This window comes from Anabrus simplex, chromosome 2 (genome assembly GCF_040414725.1).
Source record: "Anabrus simplex isolate iqAnaSimp1 chromosome 2, ASM4041472v1, whole genome shotgun sequence".
Lineage (NCBI taxonomy): Eukaryota > Metazoa > Arthropoda > Insecta > Orthoptera > Tettigoniidae > Anabrus > Anabrus simplex.
Genome location: NC_090266.1, coordinates 557,543,055 through 557,568,624, shown reverse-complemented (window position 1 = coordinate 557,568,624; position 25,570 = coordinate 557,543,055). Strand labels below are relative to the sequence as shown.

At 40.4% G+C, this 25,570-nt stretch overlaps 1 protein-coding gene across 2 annotated transcripts in view; it reads right to left on the bottom strand.

Moving 5' to 3' along the window:
* The window catches only part of LOC136864221 (protein phosphatase 1H), a 177,948-nt gene that overhangs the window by 131,183 nt on the left and 21,195 nt on the right, over window positions 1-25,570 (bottom strand). For both annotated transcript variants that reach the window (XM_067140940.2, XM_067140941.2), the window contains exons 2-3: window positions 22,422-22,671; window positions 6,113-6,280 (exon numbers count right to left, since the gene is read on the bottom strand). In XM_067140940.2, coding sequence (XP_066997041.1) covers window positions 6,113-6,280; window positions 22,422-22,671 — 418 coding nt within the window. The remainder of the gene's footprint in view (window positions 1-6,112; window positions 6,281-22,421; window positions 22,672-25,570) is intronic.

The window sequence follows — 25,570 nt, the reverse complement described above, 5'->3', positions numbered from 1 at the left end:
CAGCCCGGCTAGACAAAGTTTGAAAGTAATCATACAATAACTGTTGCGCATGGAACGTTTTAATCATCTGAAATTGTTAGTTCTGAGAAAAAGCTAGTTTTATAAATAAACAACCGTCAAGTAGTAATACCTTCATGAGAACTTCCCAGCACAATATGTTTCTCCTTCCTTTTTTCTCTTTTCAGCAACTGCTTTTGACAGCCTCTGCTTCTTCCGAACAGTATTTTTGTCTTCTTTACTATTCATGGCACTTTTCCGCTTCCTTCTCTGTCACGTTCATGACCCATTTTGTAAGTGGTTTCACTCAATTATCTGCCATTTTGACTTTTTGATAGGCTAGGGAACCCATATTGAACTCCCTCACAGCATTTACAGCCATACCCTTCATTCCAACAGCAGAACAAAATTAATTCATAGCTGCATGGCCAGACCCAATACTGATGAAACCATCAACCATCCTCTTGTTGATTTCAAACGAAGGCCTCTGAGATTTCTCATTCGCACGCTGACTACTGTACCCCACTGAATTGACAAAAGCACAAATTTCACATTTAACCACCACCTTGCTGCTAAAACCAAATCTCTCCCTCATAAACACACACAAAGATTTGCTGCTACACTCACCACACTGAAGGTTGGAAATCAAGTTTTGCAATGCACCACAATGAATGATAACATAGCCATCACTAACCACACTAGATCTAACACTATTTACATCATTAAAAATGTTAAGCTTTCTGACGCTCGCGGAAACAGGAGTTGAAGGCTCACTTTCAACCTCTAAATACGCATTGCAAGATGAAGGAGCAGGATTAACCTCAAATTCACAAGAGCTTGCACCTATGGAGTTAACCTTACCTCAACGTTTATTTACATTGCAAACTGCACTTCTCGATTTCTTACTCTTACGAAGTTTAGGTTTATGCAACCGACTAGACAATGAATGCATTATATTAAAAAAACAGAACACAAACTGATCAACTAAACAAAATATACAACAAAAACTTCTCTGAGCGAAACACAACAATGTCACACGTCACATCAACATATAAACAAACAACATGTTATCCGGCACGGAAGTAATTAAAGGAACTGCCACTTGTTACCATAGAAAGACATTATTTCACAAGATTGTGTGTAAATAATACAAGACACAATAAATATGCAGTTTATACGGTGAATAATGAATGTCAGATACTCAAAAGTAGATTTATATGGAACTGAAATCTCAGATAAAGTACTGCTCTTGACTTTAGGGGTTCCTATCGGAAGATATTTCTGAAATAAGATAACAGATGGCAGCACTAGGCCATTTCTAAAGATCATGGTCAAGAATCAAGTTGAAATACAAAAGAATCTTTGAGCGATGCCACTTTATCTGCAGGGAAGTGGGCGTGTCCATTCAAACTGAAATGCACATGTGACTTTAAAGCCACCATGACACAGAGTAGTAACAGGAAAATAGAAGAAACTACGAGGGGAGACAAGCAGAAACAAATCTAAAAAATGTTAGAAGCTTAGTGTGGAGTAAAAATATCCACCTAACCAGGTAAACTGTGATATACCAGGCATAAGCTTCAGAAACTTGGGTGATGATATGAAGAGAGGAAAGCAGGATACAGGCCAGTAAGGTTAAATTTTTGAGAAACAGAACAGGAGTAAAAAAATGGATAAGAAATGAGAAGTTAAGAGAAATAGCACAACTGGAACAATTTCAGGACAGGATAGAGGGACCAAGGCTAAGATGGTATGGAGATGTGAAGAGAATAAAGAAAGATGGAGGATCTACAGGAAGATGAAAAATATGGGAGTGGAAGACCAAGGGACAGAAGGCTGAAAGGAGTGGAGGAGCAGGTGGAGATAGTATGCGAGAACAGGACCAAAGTGACAAAAGAGAGATGCTGGGAAGACAGAAAATGATGGAGAGGCAACAGCTGGAAGCTGTGCAAGATGACGACCACCACCACCACCACCACCACCACCATGGGTTACCTCTTCATTAGTTTGCTTTATGTATTGTACGCTTGGACATGATAACATGCAACTATACAAAATGAAAAATAAAAGTTGGGTGCCAGTAAAATGAATTTTAAATCTAACATTCATGATGTAGGTTCCTGTAGTCGTATCCTAGGTCGTGAAACATGTGCAACGGCTGAGTGACCTAGAAAGGTACTCTGTTGTACAGAGTTTCCTGCCTTTCTACTTTTATGACAGACTATTTTACCTTGATATGTCCTTTGTAAGCACATTCACTGCCGGACAAAAAAAAAGTTACGCACCCAGAAGGAGTGGTTGAAAGTGAATGAAACTACATATGCTGTAAGACCATGTGCCTTTATTGAACTGATTACAATATGGGATGAAAGACAAGCCCGTTGGCAGTTACAGGTGGAATGTAGGCGCAAGGTCAGTAGGATGTCGCAGCGCCCCCTGGCAGCATTGTATGCCCTTATGTGGTTCGGAATGGTATCAAACAGCCTTTGGATCCTCTCCTGAGACAAGTTCGTGCACAGTTGCTGCAGCTGTACCTCCAGATCCCGCAGTTTGATACTGGGACGGAGCCCCCATCCAATGTCATCTAACATGTGTTCAATGATGGAGAGGTCCAGAGATCTAGCTGGCTACGGAAGGACCTCAACATGCTCTAGACAGTCTATGTGTTGTGTGTGGACATGCATTATCTTGTTGGAACACCGTCCTACGGTGCTGTGCCATAAGCGGTAGGATGTGGGGATGCAGAATATCTGTGACGTATCTCTGTGCCGTCAAAGTCTCCCGAAGCACTATAAGAGGTGACTTGAATGCATATCCTATGGCTCCTCACACCATGATGACAGGGATTACCCTTAGGTGTGTTTCCACAATATGGGCAGAATCAGCCTTCGACGCCGCCAAACCCACACACAATGGTCATCGGAGGTTATGGAGAAGCGGGACTGAACACGATGCGATGCCAGTTGTCCTCTGTCCACGCTTCCCAGGCAAGGCACCACTCGAAACGCGGGCATTGGTGTTCTGGAATCAATGGCAACCGACGCATGGGGAGGCACGACCCCAATCCGGAGAATGCGAGTCGTCGTGACACTGTACGGGAACTCACAGGATGTTGTAGAGCCTCCAGTACATTGTTCTGATGATTCACGGTTTGATTTTGATTCCAGGTCAGGCCTGGGATTTTAGCCATGTCCGGTTAATTCCTCTGACTCGAAGACTGGATGATCGTGTTGTTCGAATAAATTCCTCTTCATATACATGAAGCACACTCCACATGATCACCTATCACAGAAGCAAGCAGTTAACACACTCCCAGAGATGCCAACTCCGACAGGAACTTTCTCATTTAGCTGGCAGTAGAATTCTTCCTTTTTTTCAATCTCTGACATTTCTGTGGGAGCATAACACTGGATCACGGTCACATTGCGAACCCGGGTCTTGAATCGAGCTGTCATCAGTCTTTCTGAGATGGGTTTCCAATCAAGGAGGCTCCTCTTTGCAGTTTCATTCAATAGCAATCCTACACCTTCTCTATATTCTGTCTGCATCCTCCCCCAATTGCCCAGAATACAGGAATGTGCACCTATTAAGAGTCTGTATTTCTCCGAAGTCTGGCCACCGTACTTCACTTAATCTGAGGATATCCAGCCTGTATTCCTCCATCACTTTAGTCACCTGCTTCAATTTACTGAGCTCTCTCAGTGATCTGACATTCCAAAAACCTATTCTCGTTTTCCGTTTCATGCCAAAAGTCGTCAACTTATTATCCATCCGGTTGTGTTTCACTTTGGTTTCTTCAATAGTTTATATTTAAGGCTGTGCAAGTTATTAGCCCACAGCAACCAGAGCTTGGTGGTGGGACTGCCATCTAAGCCTCCAAGCCTGCCGTTTTCTGTAGGGGTTGTCTCCCTTAGGCTTTAAAGATCCCTCTTCACCACAAGGCAGTGGTTCCCCGTATTTCTCTAAACCCACGGGAAAAGGGTTGCCTCGTCTGCCAGATTTGCCGTTCCAAAAGTATCTTTTTCCGCCGCACCTGCCATTGAGGACTTCACCAGAGTCCCGTGTAGGGTTCCTGTACGGCCTCCACAGCTATAGTAGCAGTCATGGGGTGCACACAGTCCCCACTGTACATCACCCCTGCAGGCAATTCCTTACTTCATGCCGTTGCCCACATGCCACGACGTGGACGAGGAGGTGGACTTATGGGAGGCTGTTGTTAACTACCCTACTGAAATTTTATACAGTATTTTAATGATGTATCTGCCTCTGTGGTGTAGTGGTTAGTGTTATTAGCTGCCACCCCTGAAGGCCCGGGTTCGATTCCTGGCTCGGCAATGAAATCTGAAAAGTGGTACGAGGGCAGGAACCTGGTCCACTCAGCCTCGGGAGATCAACTGAGTAGAGGTGGGTTCAATTCCCACCTCAGCCATCCCCGAAGTGTTTTTCTGATGTTTTCCACTTCTCCTCCAGGGAAAAGCTGGGATGGTACCTAACTTAAGGCCACGGCTGCTTCCTTCCCTCTTCCTTGTCTATCCCTTCCAATCTTCCCATCCTCCCCCGCCTTCCATGTTCTGCACAGCAGGTGAAGCGGCCTGGGCGAGGTACTGGTCATCCTCCCCTGTTGTATCCCCCGACCAAGAGTCAGGAGCTCCAGGACACTGCCCATGAGGCGGTAGAGGTGGGATCCCTCGCTGAGTCTGAGGGAAAAACCAACCCTGGAGGGTAAACAGATTAAGAAAGAAAGAAAGAAAGAAAGAAAGAAAGAAAGGTTTTATTAATGTACCTGACAAAAAATGGACATTTCAAATTACAGTATGTACTGAACAGTACTGTATTGTAGAAACTATTTTCCTCAGACGATTGAGGCGCTGGCCTTCTGACCCCACATTAGCAAATTCCATCCTGGCTCAGTCCAGTGGTACTGTATTTGAAGGTGTTCAAATACGTCAGCCTCGTGTAAGTAGATTTACTGGCAAGTAAAAAAAACTCCTGCGGGAGAAAATCCCGGCACCTAGGCATCTCCAGAAACCATAAGAGTAGTTACCGGGATGTAAAAACAATAACATTATCATTCGAAAATTTTTCCAGTTAATCCGAAAATTTCATAATCCGAACAGACTCCGGTCCCAATTAGTTTGGATTAACGAAACTCTACTGTACCTACAAGAAACATGAGAGTTATGTTTCTGCTGAAAATACATTACATACATGGAAGCATGAATGTTTGGAAAAAATTATCCAGCCACCGTAACAAGTGGGGCATAACCTAAGTACATGGTAATTTACACATGGGTCTGAAGAAAGGGAAAAAAAAAAAAAATTAGTCAGAACTGTTTTCTTGTTCAGTTGCTGAACGTTCTCCTATGATGGGAATTTGCTTTATTAGACATGAGACTTAATATTTTCTAAATCGCGTTTCATTATGCTTCTTGGATCTAAGAGTGATTCCACATAATTTTGTCAATTTTTTTTTAAATTTTGCTTCAAGGTAAACAGTTGTGTTTTGAGCTAAACTTGTAAAATTAAGCAAAAATTGTGATTTTTTTTTACAATTGTCTTATGTTGCACTGACACAAATAGGTCTTTATGGCGACGATGGGATAGGAAATGGCTAGGAGTGGGAAGGAATGGCCGTAGTCTTAATCAAGGTGCAGCCCCGGTATTTGCCTGGTGTGAAAATGGATAACCACAGTAAACTATCTTCAGGGCTGTCAACAGTCTGGTTTGAAACCAGTATCTCCTGAATGCACGATCGCAGTTGCGTGCCCCTAAATGCACGGCTAACTATCAGTTTTTATGATTTCGTGCTTTTGCGGAAAAAAATACAAAACATGTCTATCTACTCATGAGCAATACAGTGTGCATCTGCAATCCTACCAGGGTGTGGAAAAAGTGGCAGAAGGAGAAATAGCATCAAACAGAAGTTTGAGTGAAATAAGAGAAGATGGGTACGAGAGGTGAGTGGGAGAGACAAACCCTGGATAGTTACAAATCCTATGATATAAAAAAACTCCACAACCCTGGCTGTCTTATTCTAATGTTCTGACAACAATGCAATGTCAGAGAAAATAAATCTAAATCAAAAGTTATAAGGTGTCTGTTTTGCCAGCCTTACCATGTCCCAGAATGAAGATTCCAGGGCCCCTATGATGAGACTATCCTTTGAAACTTCCTTTTCAGGATACCATAGTGCAGCCCCATGTCGAGATGTGCCTGCTATATTATGGGCTGGAACACCCTCCAGAGGAGGTAGCAAGTGATCAACAACATCCACCAACTTCTCCTGGTTCAAATCAGAGAATATAACAAAAATTGGTTACTGATACTTAATTTTATATTATCTTCAATTTTAATGAAATAAGGAATACATGTTATGAATTAGAAATGATAAGATAGAATTTCCCAATGAAATATATCAAGCAATAACAAAACATTTCAGACAAGGGCATCAAGTACACAGCATAGCAAAAGAAACTCATGCAAAATTTTAAATGCACAAAAAGGTCAAGAGACATCTAACATAATGAAATTATACATTACAAACACAAGTACACAGAATTTAATTGCAGGCATTTGCCAGTAAACAGGGCCAGATTTACAGATGACTAGTTTTTATACATTTTTGTTGCCCTATAAAATTAAGACTCCACATTGCAAAAAATTGTAATACCAGTAAATACTGGAATTACTTAAAAGAAATAAAAAGAAACATATCATGGACTCTGCACTTAAAAGCCTTTAGTTATCTTTCTTCTGTGAAAAGGGAAGGAACAAGCTCGACTTAATGTGGCATCGCATTTGTGATAGGTAGAGGGTAGAAGGGAGACGCTACAAGCACCTTCACCTTAGAAGAACAAGGAAACAAAATCAGATTGATGTGGTTTATTCACAGAAAAAAAGAAAAGAAAATATTTCTGTGTGAAATAATGAACATAAACATTAACCTAAAAACATTGCATTTAGAAACGTTTTCGTTGGGACATTTTGGCAAAGTCAACAATTATGTCATAGTTAACCCTGTTTACAATTTGCAATAGTGACAATGCATTAAGTCTTTCTCATAAAGCAGTAGTCCAGTAATGTTTTATTCTTTTTAAAACAGAAAAGAACCTCACCTCTGAACGGTTAGATACCAACATTGACAGGTTCAGTTTGAGAGCAACCACAACGTTTGGATATAATTTGTCTAACTCTTGCAAGACCTTGGTCATGAAACGGTGTGGCAAATACAAAAAAAAAAAGTCTTAACATGAGGAAAACCGCATCCCATTGGGTTCCACATCAACTCACCAATGCACAGAAATGGCACCGGTATGCCTGTGCTCTGGCATACACCTGGACAGATACCACAATAAAAGAGGCGCATTTCTGCAGCATATTGTCGCCACTGATGAGATGTGGGCACGAGCCTACAAGCCTGAATTAAAGCGTCAATCGAATGAATGGCGTCGCCCAGGTTCGCCACAGAAATTTTGAGGAACCCAGTCAATTGAGGCTTATGCCGATTGTGGCTATAGACTAAGAGGGTGTTACAGTATTATTAATATTGAATTTTCATGACCGCATTGTAATCGAAACCGACTTACAATCTATTAGGTCGTGTTACGTACATTTAGTACGCGTTGAAGAGATGTTAAGTACAGAACAAAAATGGCCAACTGGACACCAGCGGGATCCGAACTCACAACCTCTTGATTTAGTGTCGGTTGCTCTACCTATTGAGCTATGGTGGCCTAGGCCATCTTTGTTCTGTTGGAAAGGATAAGCTACAGGTCTGGCACTACTGCCATCACACTGTAGAGTGCATTTCAGTCACCCATTGAGGGCCAAGTCAATGAATATTGAATTTTCACAACCGCATTGTAATCCAAACCGACTTTCAACCTATTAGGTCGTGTTACATACATTTACTACATGTAGAAGAGATGTTAAGTATAGAATAAGAATGGCCAACCGGACACCACTGGGATCTGAACCCACAACCTCATGTATATGTATAATTATCATGCACGCTGTCCGTGAGAGGCAAACCATCATCAGTGACTACTATTTCAGATTTCTGGAGTGATATCTGCGTCAGGCTATGCGGCACAAACGGCTACATTTGTTGCGAGACAATCGCCCTACCTTGTTGCCCGACTACACACATTGTCACATTGCAGTGTCAAGCTCTTACTGCAACGGTGGCATTGGGAGGTTTCGGAACACCTTCTGTACTCACCAGACACGAGTCCTTGTGACATGGAGCTGTTTCCAAATTTGTAGCAACCCTTCCGAGGTCGCCAATTACCTGATGTGGCGTCTGTACACTGCGCAGTATGGTGCTCCATTGCTGTCATCAACACAGAATGCCTTGCCAACGGTTCTCAATGGATTCCCAACATTTGGCAAAAGGTAGTATATTTTCCGGGTGACTACATTGAAGGAATGTAATGCAACTGCACAAGGGGGAATCAAATATAAATGGGATTTTATTTTTTATTTAAATTAATTTATTGAAAAATACAAGGCAATTACAGTTTATTTTTCCACGTAGTTTCCATCTTTGAAAATGCATTTGTCCCACTGTGTGGGCAGCTTGTTCGATACCCTCATCGTAAAAAGAACAGGGTCGTGCCACCTGCCAGTTGCGCACAAAGTCTTCTACACTCTCGTCATCTTCAAGTCATTGCCCTCCTAGAGCTTCTTTAAGTGGTCCGAACAAATGGAAATCGCAGGGCGATAAGTCTGGACTGTAAGGATGATCAAGTGTTGTCCATTGCATTTTCTGTATCTTGGAGAGTTAGAGCTGCAGTACGGGGCGGTGCATTGTCATGGAGGAGGATGACCTGTCGACCCAGTTGGTCTTGTCTTTTGTGGCGATATGTAACCCGCGCCTTGTTCAACAGCTTGCAGTAGTAAGCAGCACTGATTGTGCGTCGCTCAGGCAAAAAGTCAATTAGCAAAATGCCTCGCCGATCAAAAAAAAAAGGTTGCAAGAACTTTGTCAGCTGACAGTCGAGTCTTGGCTTTCACGTTCTCGCCCTTCCTTAAATTTTTTATGCCAGGCAAGCACACGCGTCCTTGACAATGTTTGATCACCGAACTGTGCAGTCAATCACTGGCAAATTTCCGCTGCTGTAACTCCTTCATGAGCAAGAAATTTTATAAATATGCGTTGTGCAGTGGAGGGGTGCAGCTATTGCTCCGACATCGTGAGCGTTACTGATGGAACGGCGGGAAATATTTAACAGCACGCTCTCCCCACTCCTAACGGTCCCGTCTAAGCATACCAGAAAGGCGCAGGGCCTGTCCTACCAACTGTTGATGTTCAGTAACAAAAATCCTGTTTATATTTGATCGACCTTCGTACTTGTTAGTTCATTAAATATTGTGTTTTATCAATATTGCCACTACATTATTTACAGCCCTTGAATATGCATTTCCAAACTGCATGGGTACATATCCTGAAGGCTTTTAGCTTGTTGTCCTATATCATGATCATCAACCTTTGCAAGCTGTAATGTTCTCTTACCTTCCGCCATCAATTCACTATGGCACATATTTCTAACATTACTTTCTCCCCCGGATCTCTACACTTCCACTTATGCTATACGCGTCATTATCTACTACTTGTATGTTCTGGAACTTTCCAGTCTCTTTCCCCTCTCACCCCTACCATTACGTCCGTTTACGTCACACCCTGCTGACTATAAAATTTCGGCCGTCACTTCATTCTTTGTCAGTGTGGATCGGATCAGCTCGGGACTGGAACCTATTTCCACTCTGCCTACATGACAGCTCTTTACTTCATTCTACCTGAAGATCCATCTATGACCCAGGTAGGGGGAGGGAGTCCTTTTAACTTTCTCGGTAAGCTGGTTCTTCCCAGTTTAGTTCTTTCTTACAAAGTTTTATTCTATATTGTCACTCTTTCTGAAGTGCTAGATGAACCTGGGGACTGGTAAAGTTTTCTGCTCTCCTTTATTTTTTTAAAATATTCAATTTATGCCTTCGACCTAAATGCATACTACAGAACTCTAAGACTTTGCCTGTCGTGCCGATGCGCCGAACTTCGTGAGCTCCATTCTTCTTCTTCTTTTTTTGAACTGTTTGAACATCTGTATTTTGTGTGGTCAAGTTGGCTGGACTGTTGTGTCATGGCTACTCTTGTAAATAAGCGTGACATTTCTTTTTGAATATGTTCGGATCTTACTGTAATTTTCCTAATTCTCCGTTATTTATTGACTCTGAGTATTTCAACTGTCAGTTATTTTCTATTATTTGAAGAAGGAAAGGTTACTCTTCAGGTTATCGATCTTTCGTATTTTCAGGTACCTGGGCCTTGTTAGTCTATCATTGTTCTAGTTAAATTATTAAATTGTAAATTTTCTTTAAATATATGTGCCAGCCTTTGGATCATTACTTCTTATTACCCATCGTTTGATTAAATGTATGCTCCCGGTGAGGTTATTATTCAATCATTTATGTATCACAGTTCCAATTGTTGTTAATGTCCTTAATTTCTGCTTCTAAAAAAATATATATATTCTTGTTCCATGTTAAAACACTCATGATTGTTATTAATTAAATTTAATACTCGTCGAAACATTTCTTTCATTCCTTTGTACATCCACAGATCCCCCTCCGATACCAAAAGGGCCTAGAAATAGTTATATGCTTCCACCCCTTTCTCTTGAATATTCCTCCCATTATCCGTCTATTTTATCGTATACCCCTCTGTACGACATATCAATTATCACCATTGAGAGCAGTGCATTCAATTCAGTTTTGTACGTCAACAGTAGCAAAATATTTCTATTTTTACCCCTTTTACGTACCAAGGAAATTGACGTTCGGTTACTTTACATTTAATTTATTATTCATTATGGCTACTTTTTCAGAAGCCTTTCCTTTCTTAGACACAAATCTACCTATTCATGATTTACTGCGTGAAAATCTTTTACACTACAAGCAATGTACATAGACGCCCAAAGTCCTACTACTTCCAAATCATCCGTGCCACCTCACCTCGACGTTCCTGCTAAAGATCAGGTGAAACCTACTTCTACATCACAAAATGAGGATCCAATCAGAAAATTCTCGGATTTACCACCTGATAATCATAAAGAACTTCCTGTGACTCATCCACTGCAGCGTAAGGATAATTTACAGTCTCAAAATCAGAAACTGTTGCCTCCATCTCAGCCTGCATTTGAGCCTTCATCTTCTGCATGTACTTTAAAACATTCACTTAATTTCAATATTATTAAACAGTCGCTTATACAAGTACCCCAACCAGTCGCTTCAGACCCCCGGTCATTAGTTAATTGGTTATTTCATATTAGAAGGTTCTTAAAAACTGAATTAGCCCCCTTTTAGCAACTTATTACACTTCTCTATCCAAAAGCATCTTCTCATTTAAGTAACCTTTAGGTTAGAACATATGAATAAAATTCCAAATTGCATTCAATTTTGAACTCTACTACATAATAATTTCTACCATATGAAGTTCGTTTCAATCTCAGTCATGAGTTAATTAGACGACACCAAAAGCCTGATGAATCCACCCATGATAACTTGGATTCAATCATTTAGCTATTGCTGACCATCCCCAAGAACTAATTTCTATAATCCAATTTTATGCTTCACCATCTTTTAAACATTTAATCAATCCTTTTTCACCCCCAACCTCTACTGCTCCACTATATAACATTACTCAGACAGATACTTATAATACAAAGAGTAATCTCGCATATTATTCTGCTGTGCTTCCACCGAATTCTAATATGACTTATGTTTCCTCATCCCCACAACCATCCTTTAAACCTTCCTGTCAACTTTCACATCACCCTACCCCAAATCGCAGGGGCCACACTACGATTAGGTGCTTTCGCTGTAACAGAATAGGTCATATTGCTAAGAATTGCCCTAAACCATGCCAGGGAAACTCCTACACTTGTCATTAGGCAGTGGATGGCAATTTGGGTTAAATCTTGCCAGTTTTTCCTACACCATTTCAGACTACTTCTGTGCAACCACCCCATACATCTTATATTCTTGTTCAATTAAATAATGTTCCTACTATTGCTCTTTTAGAATCTGGAGCTTCAGTTTCCTTAATTACTAATTCTCTTTTCAATGATCTCAAACAAATATTTCCAATATTAACACCTTGTTCATCTATGTCACAATGCACTTCTATTTCTAATCATGTGGAACAATTACACTTAAAGATTAACCAGTTTTCTTGGCCTTACACATTCCAGATCACTCAAGACCTTCCACTTCCCATTATTCTTGGTTTTGATTTTCTTCATCATACTTGCTTAATATATAATTCTCCTACTTCTACTTCCTTTCACTTTCGACCAAACACAAAGATACCCCTAATAAACTGCTCTGATTATCCCATTTCTACAACCTACTGTACATCTCAACAAAATATTTATTGTACTTCTAGTCACACCAATTCTATTAATCGGTTACTAACACCAATCCCTTCTTCGGAGAAAAAAAAACGAGCCAGTTCCAGCTTCTCTTCCCTATTTTCTATTTTGCGGTAGAGTAAAGCTTTTGATAAGTGGTGAATGTGGTCAGCATATTCTCATTTTGACTTTGCAAAAACACAATCTATGTTTCGTCGAGCAGAGTGAATGGCAAAACACACTTGTGCGGCATTAGTAATCCGCTGGGTTTCATTTTCATTGTTCACATCTTTAACACACAGTTTGAACTCAACATCCACACTTGTACTTGCACACACATGCATCAATTTTTTGTTCCCCTCATTCTCTTTGCGACTTTTGGCACTGACACCATACTCTTCTACTTCCTCATTTCCTCTTACCATTTCCAAATGTTGGAAGCTTTATGCTACCACCACATGCCCCTGTCTTTAAACAAAGAACTGGCAACCACCAGCATTTTGCATATATCACTTGGGCTTGGTCAATGTTTTTTTTTTTTTTTTCATTGCAGTATCATTCAAGCTGAGTGGCCTCCTTGTGTCTTAGGCTTCAACCCCGATTATCGATCACTGCAAAGGGAAAAGTACCCAGGTATTCACCAAAGAACTGCGGACCATCTGTTTGACAGACTGTTTCTCAATTGCTATAATCTATTTGACAGAAAATAGTTGTAGTAGTATGACAGTAGTAGTATGTTTAGCTGCAAGATGAAAGGTTTACCTTTCTTTTGAAAGTATTTGTGAATCACCAAGAGCATTTGTTTGGAAGGCAGACACTATTTTATCTCTACACATCAAGTAATCAGTAAAGCAACATGGCGTCAGCTTATGTTGATGATAATGACATTTAAAGACTTATTTATTATGGTATGGATAGTGATGATTATTACTGTGTGGAGGATAATATGGAGGATTCATCAGATGACAAAAATAAACATGAAAGTGTGAGTGCAGCGGGTACATTATTCATTGTGACCCAAAATCAGGTGACTCGTATTTTGGTGAGCTCCAAGGTTCTACACCAGGTTTTCAGGCGACAGGTAATGTAAGTATTGAAGGTGTAAGTGTGAACTGGTGTGATGTGGAACCGGCAGAAAGTGATTTCCTCAGAAAAAGCGTGTCATATACCGTTCACCACCCAGGACCCAAAAATATGCCTCCTAGTAACGCAGCCCCAATCTTGTACTTCTTTCTGCTTTACACTTGCATTTTGGAGATTATCAGTGAAGACCATAAAGGCACCAGTGGCGGAGAAGGTGGACTTCGGTACGGCATTGGTGGCGGAAGAGGGAAACTTGTAGCGTATGTACTCCAGAGGAGCGGCTACAGAAGGCATCTGTACTCCAGTGGAGCGGCCTAGAATAACACCTGGCAGTAGGTATAAAATGCCTTTGGGAGTGGCGACACCATCGTAATAATAGCCTATATATGGTATGGTACTAGTAAATCAACCTTGGAACAGGTTAAAATGCCCCCTGCTTAAGGCGACTTGCAGTTCTCAGGATACTGGGGGAACTGTGAGAAATGGGCGACCAGTAACCAACATTAAGATAGGAATAGTAAATCTTATGACCCTGACAGGAAAGGCAGAGGAAGTAGTAGATTTCATGGAGAAAGAAAAAGTGGAAATGATGGGGCTGAGTGAAGTGAAATAGAAAGGTAACAGAAGGAAGAAATTGAGGAAAGGATACACATTATACTGGAGTGGTGGCCAAGAGGCAATAAACGGAGTGGGACTAATCATTTCTAAGCAATTGGAGGAGTATATTGAAGTGGTAGAATGTGTGAGTGACAGAATAATGATTAGACAAAAGATGAAGAATGAAGTGATGGACTTCATACAAGTGTATGAACCACAAACAAGAAACAGGGAAGAAGATATTGAAGGATTCTTGGAGAAAGTAGAACGAGAAATTTCAGGTGTGGAAATGGTTATAATGGGGGATCTGAATGCACAGGTCAGAAATGAGAGACAAGGAAAAGCAGAAGTCATTGGACCATATGGATATGGGGAAAAGAAATCATGAAGGAGAGGAACTAGTGGACTTCTGTGAACGGAATGGACTCGTAGTTGGGAATACATGGTTTAGAAAGAAAAACAGCTGGAAAATTATGAGATATGGATGGGGGGTGACAGAAGAACAAAATCAGTAACTGACTACTTTTTGGTGGAAAGGACAAACTGCAGGAAGTTGATTGATGTGACAGCTTTACCAGGAGAAGCATTTGATGGGGACCATAGAGTTGTGGTGGAAAAAATACAGTAGGGAAAAGTGGAAAAACTAAAAGAGATAAGAAAAAGCAAAATATAAATACGGAAATTGAAAGACAAAATTGTACAGGGAGATTTTCTGGAGAGATTGAAGCAACAAATCTTGGTTACTGAAGTGGAAAATGAAGAGGAGTGGGCCAATTTATAAAAGGCATTTGTTGGTGTAGCAAAGAGCATTTGTGGCAGGACATCTACAAGAGTGAAAGAAAAGGAGACACCGTGGTGGAATAAGGAAAGTGGTGAAAGAAAAGAAGAGAGCCTGGCAAGAAAGGAACCGAGATCAAACAGAAGAAAGCAAAAGGAAGTATCTCAACAGCAAACCGGAGATGTAAGATGGTAGGAGAAGAAAAGAAGAAGAGTTGGGAAGAATTTACACAAAAAATGAAAGTGGTGGAAGTAAAAGGATGCTATGGACTTATGAGAAGTAAGAGGACAGAGTTATCACAAAGCGAGTGAAAAAGGAAGACTGGGAATTGTTAACACACCCAGAAGTGATAAAGAGAAGATGGAAGGAGTATTTTGATAAGCAACTGAATGTGAACAACTGTACAGTAGAGATAGAAACAATATAGTGTGAGGACTCAACAACAGAGGATGATATAAAAATGGTGGAGGTGGAGTTAGTGGTACAAAAGATGAAGATGGGACAAGCAACAGGGATGGATGAAATCAGTGTGGAAATGATAAAGGCTGCTGGACCTGCTGGTATGCAATGGTTGTACCGACTACTAAAGTGTATGTAGAAATACAAATGTGTACCAGAAGAGTGGAAAAAAGGGATAATACCAGTGTTTAAGACAAGGGACAAGAAAGCTTGTGGTAACTACAGAGGTATCACACTTACATTGCAGGTAGTTAAAATACTGGAAAGGATATTAGAAAGAAGAATGAGAAGAAAGATTGAAGGAGAGTTACAAGAGAAACAATATGGCTTCAGGAGTGGAAATCTACAGTGGAACAAATCCTTAGCATGAGGCAGCTGATGGAAAAGAACTGAGAATATGGAAAGGATCTGGTTACGACTTTATCATAGATATAGAAAAGGCATATGATAACGTCCCCAGAGAGAAGGTTTGGGAAACTACGGTTAAAAATAGACTCGGAAGAGAAATATTAGAAATGGTGCAAGCAATGTACAACAACTGTGTTAGCAGAGTACTGACCCCAGTTGGAAAGACAGAATGGTTTAGGAATAAGAATGGACTAAGACAGGGGAGTGTGCCGTCACCTCTTTTGCTTATTATGGTAATGGACAAAACTGTAAAGGAACCCTATGGAGATAAAGAGATGAAGATACTGCTATTTACAGATGATGATGTGATCTGGGGAAAAAACAGCAAATAGATGTACTGAACGAAAAAAAATTGATAAGTATGGCATGAAAATCAGTACAGAGAAAAGCAAGACTACTGTGATGTTCACAGGGGAAAGGTAAGGAAAGGGCACTGTGGAAATTGGAAGTCAGTCTGGAAATTGTGGACAGCTTTAAACACCTAGGAAGTGAATTAATGCAAAATGCTAGAGTGGACATGGAGATTAGCAGGAGGGTACTGCAGGGTAATGCGTTCTACCAAAGTATAAGGAAACTCGTTTGGAGCAAAGAAGTACCAAGGAAAAGTACAGAGATGATGTACAAAATGAACTATGTACCCATACTGACTTATGCAGCTGAGACTTGGACTTTGATTAGCAGGCAAGAGAGTAGAATTCAAGCCAGTGAGATGAAATTCCTAAGAAGTATGATAGGAAAGACAGGGTAAGACAGAGTGACAAATGATGAATTTTTCTTAGCTATTTGTTCGGGGTGTCGACATGTGGATCTTTCGCCCCTACTGGCACCATACTGTATGGACCTTCGTGTAATTGGAATGGCAGTAATATGGAACATTGTGTGTCACAAACACCCAGTCCTCAGACCAGGGATGTTAATCATTACAACTGAAAGCCCCTGATGCAGTCGGGAATCGAACTCGCCCCCAGACCGGGGAGCTGGACAATGATGATGTTAGGAAGGAAGTAGGGATAAGAAAGCTAAATGGGAGAGTTGAAAAGAATAAACTAAGGTGGTTTGGACATGTGAAGAGGATGAAGGAGTATAGAATTCCAAGACAGATGCTGGAGGCAAAGTACGAGGGCAAGAGAGCAAGAGGAAGACCTAGAACAAGGTGGATTGAATCAGTGAAGAGCAGCATAGGAAGATGAAATTTAGACTAGGACAAGATCATGGAAGAGGAATGGTGGAAGGAAAGAGAAAGACGGAGAAGTGCCATAAACATCACGACCTGGCAGGAGCTAGATAAGAGGAAATGATGATGAATTATTCCTACAACACTGTCTTTGTCTGGTACACATATATTTTAGTTATCACTAGACCTGGGATTTTAAGGCAAATGCCTACTTCGTTCCTTACGAAATAACATGATTTTTTAAAAATATGTTGACGTTTCATGATAAATACCTTACATCAACAGAGTTTTATAGTACCCTAAAATGCCTATTTGGACCTTTAGAGCCTATTTTACTATTTTAGTGCCTAAAAATGCCTATTTTCTACATTTAAAATAAAATTAAACTTCTATAATTTTTACAATCACACAATGGACATCCTGGAACGAGCAGAACAGGAGAGGGTGGGTTTTTCACAGAAATGTGCTCTTCCCAGACAACTGTCACCAAAGGAATGCTGAGTGAAGGGTGGAGGTGGAGGATTAGCTCAGAAGAACAACGAGCAGGTAGTAAAGGACGTACTGTGTCGAGTGACGGGGTGAGGGGGTGGAGATTATCTAGGAAGAACAAGGAGCAGGTAGTAAGAAGGGACTTCTGTGTCAAGTCTCCAGTGAAAGAACATTTGTTTAAGTGAATATAGTTCATCATGCCTAAAACAAAATCATCTAAGAGTGCACTTATACAACAATGGCTTGTAAAATTTCCAGGGATGACTTTTGATGGCAAGATTATTTTCTGCCAGTACTGCAATAAACAGGTATGTGCATATATCGTAAATTTCATATTAATCTAAAACTAAGGTTTTGATATTGGCTCCTCTAATTAATTGTAGAGACCTAGTCCAGACGACCTGGGTTCGATTTCTAGTACCGGCAGTAATTTAGAAATCTATGAGGTCTGGAACGGTGTTGACCCAGCATCGTGAGGACAATTGAGAAGCTACAGTGGGCAGGGGTCACGGAGGCAAGGCAATATGGCTGAGGGATGTATCGTGCTGACCACACTCCACCCATTATCTGCAGGCCATGAGCTGGGCAGCAACCGTTATTGAAAGCCAAGGCCCTTCGGGGACTGTAGTGTTCTTGTTCTTAATTAACTTTAGAATAATAATGGCTTAATTTAAATAGTACAAAATTACAAATTTTATTCAATAGCTCACCTTTTCTACTCCTCATCTTAGTCTCTAATTGACATCACTTTATTGTGTTTTAGATTTCACATGAGAAAAAATGCCACCTTCAGCAGCATGCAGATACTGCCAGTCACAAAGCGAAAGCAGCCATGAAAAGTAACATTAGACAGACTCTGCTCACACAAACTATATCTCCTACAACCCATAATGGTTTCTATGCTGATATGTGTAGAGCCCTAGTTGCAGCAAATATCCCTTGGAATGCTGTGCATAATCCGGTTTTCAGAGATTTTTTAGAGAAATACACCAAGCAGCACATCCCATCAGCATCTACATCAAAGAAGACCTACTTAGATATTTGTTATAATGAGGTCATTTTGTAATTCAGGGAGGATATTGGGGAGTCTTGCATATGGTTGTGTGTGGACGAAACCACCGACTCTGTGGGCAGGTACATTGCTAACCTTATAGTAGGAAAACTGGAACCCAATCAGGCATCTACCGCTCACCTTCTTTGCTCTAAACAGCTTGAGAAAGTCAATAGTCAAAGCATTGCATACTTCTAAAGTCCTTCTCCTTGTCTCCGATGCTGCTTCCTACATGTCTGCCACTGCATCTCTCCTCAAAACTTTCTATCCTTCTTTAATTCATGTTACTTGCATGGCCCATGCCTTGCATAGACTCGCAGAAACAGTTAGGGCCGAGTTTCCTGCAGTAAATACTCTCATTTCAACAATGAAGAAAGTGTTCTGTAAGGCTCCATCAAGAATAGCCATCTTTCGAGAGAAACTCCCCTCTATTCCCCTTCCACCACAGCCAATCATCACCCGTTGGGGTTCCTGGACGGAAGCTGCCCTGTATTATGCAGAACATCTTGAGGAAATCAAGACTATGATAGACAATTTGCCTTTAACGGACAATTCTGCATGTGTGTCGTCTGTCAAAGAGCTGTTAAATGATTGTTCCAGTGTTCAGAGAGACATTGCGTATATTCAGGCAAATTTTTCATTTCTTCCAGTCACCATTACAAAAATGGAGGAAAAAGGGAAACAGTCTCAAACAGCAATTTTCTGTAATTGAGGAAGCTGAGAATAACATACAAAGTGCTAGGGGCAAGGTAGGGGACAAAATAAGGGACAAGTGGTCTAGTGTACTAGAGAAGAACTCAGGTTATTCAGTGCTGAAAAGGGTACATCAGGTAATGGATGGGGAAAAGGTAGACTTACCAAGTGAAATTGAATTGAAAAATGTAGATAAATTTTCTTATGCCCCTCTAACATCTGTGAGTGTGGAGTGCACTTTTTCTGCTTTCAAAATGATTTTAACAGACAAAAAAGACAGCCTGACTGTGGAAAATTTGGAGAAGATTATTGTTATGTACTGTAAAGCAAACTACGAATGAAAGTACTGTAGGAATGTTCCTAACAAATAATAAACACATACTCCATTCGCGTTTATGCCGTTATTGGATGCCTACAGTGCTGTAATTGTGTACAGTGATTTTAGTATTAAGGTTTTAGATCAGTACTGATAATGGTATATCATATAATCCATAACTTTTTTGTCACATTACTTTTTATATTGTTTTTGATAAATGTCTTTTTTATTTTTTTTATTATGTCTTAATTTTGCAGTTATTTCGGTTAAGAATGGGGATACCACGTTTGTTAAAGTAAAAAAGTATCACGTTACAGTTTAAGTGTATATTGTAATATTTTAAACTCTACTTCCTGCCTATCCACACATTTTTAAAACATATTTTAAGTGCCTGTTTTCTCTTTTAAAAGCCTATTTACTTGTTTTAAAAGCCTATTTTAGGCGCCTAAAACTAATTTTTTTAGAGCCTAAAATCCCAGGTCTAGTTATCACATAATCTGTTTAATTTTTATTTGGCTGAAGATGGCCACTAAGGGGCTGAAACTAGTCCCAGAACTGACGTATTATTTACTTGATATTTGTATTGAAAAGATGGACCCTGTTTTCAATTTATTTCTTAGCATAGCACTTCAAAACGGAACAAAAATGAAATCTATAGCTTATAATTAGCTTGAGTGATTTCAGAGAAATTTTAAATTGTTTTCATGTCGTAATTTCAAAACCGAGGCAGCGAACTTCTTCCATTACAGCAGTTAGCGAAAGGACTACGTCCTCCGTGTCATACTTACGTGTTAATTTTCAATTTTGATTTGGCCCACATAGTACTTATAACAAAACAGGAACAACTTTCAATTATTAACGAAGTTGTTAATATGCTTCAACAAAACAACACAAATGTGAAGATTCCATTTTTCATCAATGGTTCCAGGGGCACTAGAAAACAAATAATACAAAAATGCTTCATTTTAGGGCTTCATGTTATATCGGTAAAATAGACAGGAATAGCCAATGCTGAAGAGTGCGTATTATATTCAAAATTCCTCAAAATTTAAATGAGAGATTGATGTCCAGATTAAATTAAATCCCAAAAGACGCTGACGATATTTGATTAGCATGGCTCAATGAGGGGTAAAGCCCCAATGGTAAATAGCCATTCTTTAATGTGTGTGAATCATCATCTAAAATATATCATAGGTAACAGCATTAATTTCCTTCTGACAGGAAAATTATTGTTCATGCACGAGATTTCATAAAGGTTTTTGCCTGTTTCGCCACATGCTTATCGCCAAACAATAATTCATTTTTAATAGTATTAAATACTCTCCCCTTTGACCCTTCTTCAAAATACACCGCTTAGATTAAAGCAAGTGGAAAAAAAGAGACGAATTTGGTCTTTTTTTTTTTTTTTTTTTTTTTTGCAAGAATATTGTAGTGGTGACCACCTCTCTGTAGATGGATCAAATGTTGCTGAACTACCAGCCAGGATTTTAGCACATGATGTGATATTGTGATTCAAATTTATAGAAAACATTCACTTCTGAGAAAGATGCCATCATTTTCTCAAAAGTTGCCAATTCTTAATTTGAAAGTATGCCTAGTGTCAACAGTTTAATACTGAAAGCTACCCACTTCAAAATCCTACATAATTCTTGAATTCCTTGGAATTAATGGTGTCGCTAAAGTGTGGCCAGAATCCAGTAATCGGGAGATCGAGGGTTCGAGCCCCACTGTCGGCAACCCTGAAGATGATTTTCTGTGGTTTCCCATTTTCACACCAGGCAAATGCCGGGGCTGTACTTTAAGGCCACGGCCGCTTCCTTCCACTTCCTAGGCCTTTCCTATCCCATCATCGCTGTAAGACATATCTGTGTCTGTGTAACGTAAAGCAAATAGCAGAAGGAAGAAAAAGGAATTAATGGTTTGCCTCCACATATTCTTATTCTAAAAAATGGAGTCCAAGTTACACTCCTTAGAAATTTGAACGTTTCCAAACAGCTCCTAAATGGAACCAGATTATGGCCTAATTGTAAGAAGTATGTATGAAAATTGTTTAGATTTGGAAATAAGAATTTGAGACAAAGCTGGGCGGAGAACTCTAATGCCTTGAATTGACTTAACAGCATCCAATTAAAAAACTTCTATTTTCTTTCAAGAGGCATGAATTTCCATATGCTCGGCATTTTGTATCACGATTAATAATCCTCAAGGGATGTGAGGTCTCCATTTTACTCAGCCAGTTTTCAGCCATGGCCAGTCAATGTCAATGTCAAGAGAGCGATCTTAATGTTGCAATAGAGCCAAGAGGTAACTGTACAAGGGACGCACCGTACAAATAGCTATGTGGTTTGGGTCATGTACCTATCAGCCTCCATTTGGGAGATAAAGTGTTCGAACCCCACTGTCAGCACCCCTGAAAATGGTTTTCTGTGGTTTCCCATTTTTTACCAAGCAAACGCTGGGACTGTACTTTAATAAAGACCCATCCCGTTGTCGCCATAAGACCTCTCTCTGTTGGTGCAATGTAAAGAAAATTGTAAAAACACTGAAGTACAAGGAATTTTGTAGCCTATATAAGGAAATCCTTCAATAAATATTTACCACATTGACAGTGATGTCTTGACGGGTTTCAGCTAGTAAAATTATTATACTCAACAGCACTTTCTCAAACGTTCCATACAGAATATCCACGATTTAAATGAAGCATATAATTAAGGAAGAGGCTAATGTAACGTTTACCTGGGGCCATATTCTCATTCTCTTCAAACTGAATAATAGAACAGGAAATTGAATAGCCTGCATAAAAATAGACAAAAGTGGGGAAATGGAACACTGATACACAAAAAAGGAGCTTACTTCTGTATCCCATTTCCAAAACCAATTCATACATAAAGCCCTATACAAGATTTCAAAATGTCTCCAAATATTTAAGTTTACTAAAGCAAAATGTACAAAAGCACAACTGAGCTTACATGCAAAATATGATGCAGCTGATTTGCAGCTGCGACAGCAGCTCCTACCCCAGCATGTCCATCAAACATGGCAAAGTATACATATGGTAAACAGCAAGCTGCATTCAAGTGCTCAGGGTACGGACAAGAAGATTCTAAATCATCCACTGTACTTTGTGGAACTGTGGTTTTTGATTCAGGTCGCTGCAAATAGGATCTTCTCAGGCAAGCTTGATCTTCATTCCATCGAGACTTCCCAGCATTTACAGCTCTAATTAGAAACAAATAAAACAGATTTAAATGTCACATGCAGCACTTAATTATCGATTGCTTTATTAAAAAAAAAACCACATTCAGTTTGTCATGATAAGTCCACATACACATCTTTGATCCACACAAGTCTGAAAAAAAACCAAACACTTATATAAGGAAAAAACCAGTACTGGTTAACAAGTAAAACAAGCCTTCGTAAAAATAGAAAAATAGGAACGTGAATATCAGGGCTTATGAATGACAGATGTAATGAATAATGCACATATTTGTACAGCCAAAACAAAGGTAAGAGTTTTCCCAGGAGGCTCTCAAAATTTACGTTGCTACAGAACTCTCTACTTTCCTCCTTAATAATGAAGGTCACACACCCAAATGGCAGATTCCCTATTAGTTGCCTAAACAGCCCATTCCCAAACGTTTTCAAGGAGCTTGGAAATGTATTGAATATTTCCGTTCAAAAATTACCCTTACACCACAGACTATACATGAATAACTCCACCACTGTCCGGTCCCAAGCCCGGAATGAGAAAGGAGGAAGGTTAGGTGGGTTGGAAACCAGCTTGTAGAACCAACTAACGCCGAGTGTTAAGCGGCAGTAAATAACTCGACCCCCTAAGATAGGCCAAACCGAGCTCAACAGCTGCAGTCGCTTAAGTGCGGCCAGTATCCAGTATTCGGGAGATAGTGGGTTCGAACCCCACTGTCGGCGGCCTTGAAGATGGTTTTCCGTGGTTTCCCATTTTCACACCAGGCAAATGCTGGGGCTGTACCTTAATTAAGGCCACGGCTGCTTCCTTCCCACTCCTAGCCCTTTCCTATCCCATCGTCGCCATAAGACCTATCTGTGTCAGTGCGAGTGAAACATTTAGCTAAAAAAGATAGGCCAACAGCTTCGGGTGGAGGAGCCTCCTTTGGATTGGGCGATGGTCCCATAGTGGAGGAAATACCATTTAAATCCAGTGTGTTCTGACCCAACAGCAAAGCAGGCAGCGGAAGAACCTCTTATTTCCCAAAGGCTGTGGAGGTGGAAGATGTCATGCCAGATGGAATGGCTGTAAAGGTGCAACTCAATTGTACTCTGAGCCTGTGGCAGCCCATTGCAGTTCTGGTGCTGGAAACTGCATGTCTCATGCTATATGTGCCGCAGTGAATGGCTCCAGGGCCAATGGGTGTGGGTCACTCCCCTGGAAGGTGCGATTCATCTTAAACAAGCTCATGCCTATGGCATTTTCTCCTGCTGTTCCTCTAAAAGCCCAACGGCAATGGAATAAGGATGCCGGAAGCAGGTTTGAATAAACTGGAAGCTTCTAGTCTGAACCTACACGTTGGCGGCAGATGTGCGATGGTCGCCTTCCTGAAATCCTGCGACTACTCAGGGATCCGGTCCTGCATCTGAGATTGTGAATGCCCTAGAAAATGTGGGCTAAACATTGGTAATCACTTCAAAACCTGTCTGGGAAACCACACTCAGAGGGTCAAAATCATGATGGAAAGAAATCTACGTTCATCACCATTGATGCATGGAAGGTCAGAACATTATTAGACAATGATAACAGACCAGAAAGAACAGCTCTCATCAGACATGAGCTAAGGAGACTCAACATCGATGTTATTGCCCTGAGTGAAACTAGATTCACAGGAGAAGGAAATATCATCGAGGCTTCATCAGGCTACACCATCTTCAGGAAAGGAAAGCAGCATCCATGGTGTGGGTCTTGCATTAAAGACCAAACTGGTGAATCATCATCGACTCACTCCCATCGCAGTAAATGAAAAGTTGATGACTCTCCGCATACCTCTTGCAGGAGGCAGATTCATTACTCTCATCTCCTCATATGCCCCCACTTTTAAAAGATGAGAAAGATTCTAAGAATCGCTTCTACCACTAATGGTACACAGTCCTCACGAAGGTACTGCTACAGACAAGCTTGCACTACTAGGAGATTTCAATGCCAGTGGCGAGGGAAAATCTCGTATGGGGAAAAGTCATTGGGAACAGCAATGCTAATAGTCTTATTTCTTGGCCTTGTGTTAAGCATGAGCTCTATCACCAATATAAAATTCCAACTGCCAAATCGCTTCAAGAGCACATGGATGCAATCACTCTCTAAACACTGGCATATGATAGATTATGTCATCACCCAACAGTGCAACAAAAATGTTGTCCTAATCATGAAAACAGCCTGGAATATTGATGATTGCTGGAGAGATAATAAACTTCTTATAAGTCAATTGAGGATTACCATCCATAGAAAGCCACGAAACCAAGAATCCAACAAGATAGAAGTTCAACCCCTCTAAGCTTTAACTTGATAGTGTTGCCACAGAATACCAAAACTCTGTTCTAGAACAACTAACAAACCAATCAACACAAGGGATGTAGAATGTGAATGGACCACACTTCAAAATATCATTACAGAGTCTGCACAGAAAGTCATTGGCTATGAGGAAAGGAAGAGACAAAACTGGTTTGATAACAATGAAGAAATCTTGAACCTCATCAAGGATAAACGGGATGCCTATCTATCCGTTTCTCAAGATCAATCCCCCAGAGAGAAGAAAATCTGTTTTCAAGAACTAGAACAGAAGTGTCAGTGTGAAATCTGGGAAATAAAGAACAACTGGTGGCAGCAAAGAGCAAAGGAACTTCAGAAATTCTCAGATATCAACTTATGCAACTTTTACACAGGACTGAAAGAGCTGTATGGTCCTGTCTGCTCATCATCAGGAACTCCGAAAGCTGTTGATAACACCACCATTCCTACACACAGCCAGGACATCTTGAAACAATTGAAAGAGCACTTCAGCTCATTCTTGAATATAGTTCTGCTGCTGCTGAAGATTTTCTTCAACATGTTCCTCAACACTCTCCCAAACCCCACAGGGACACTCCTCTA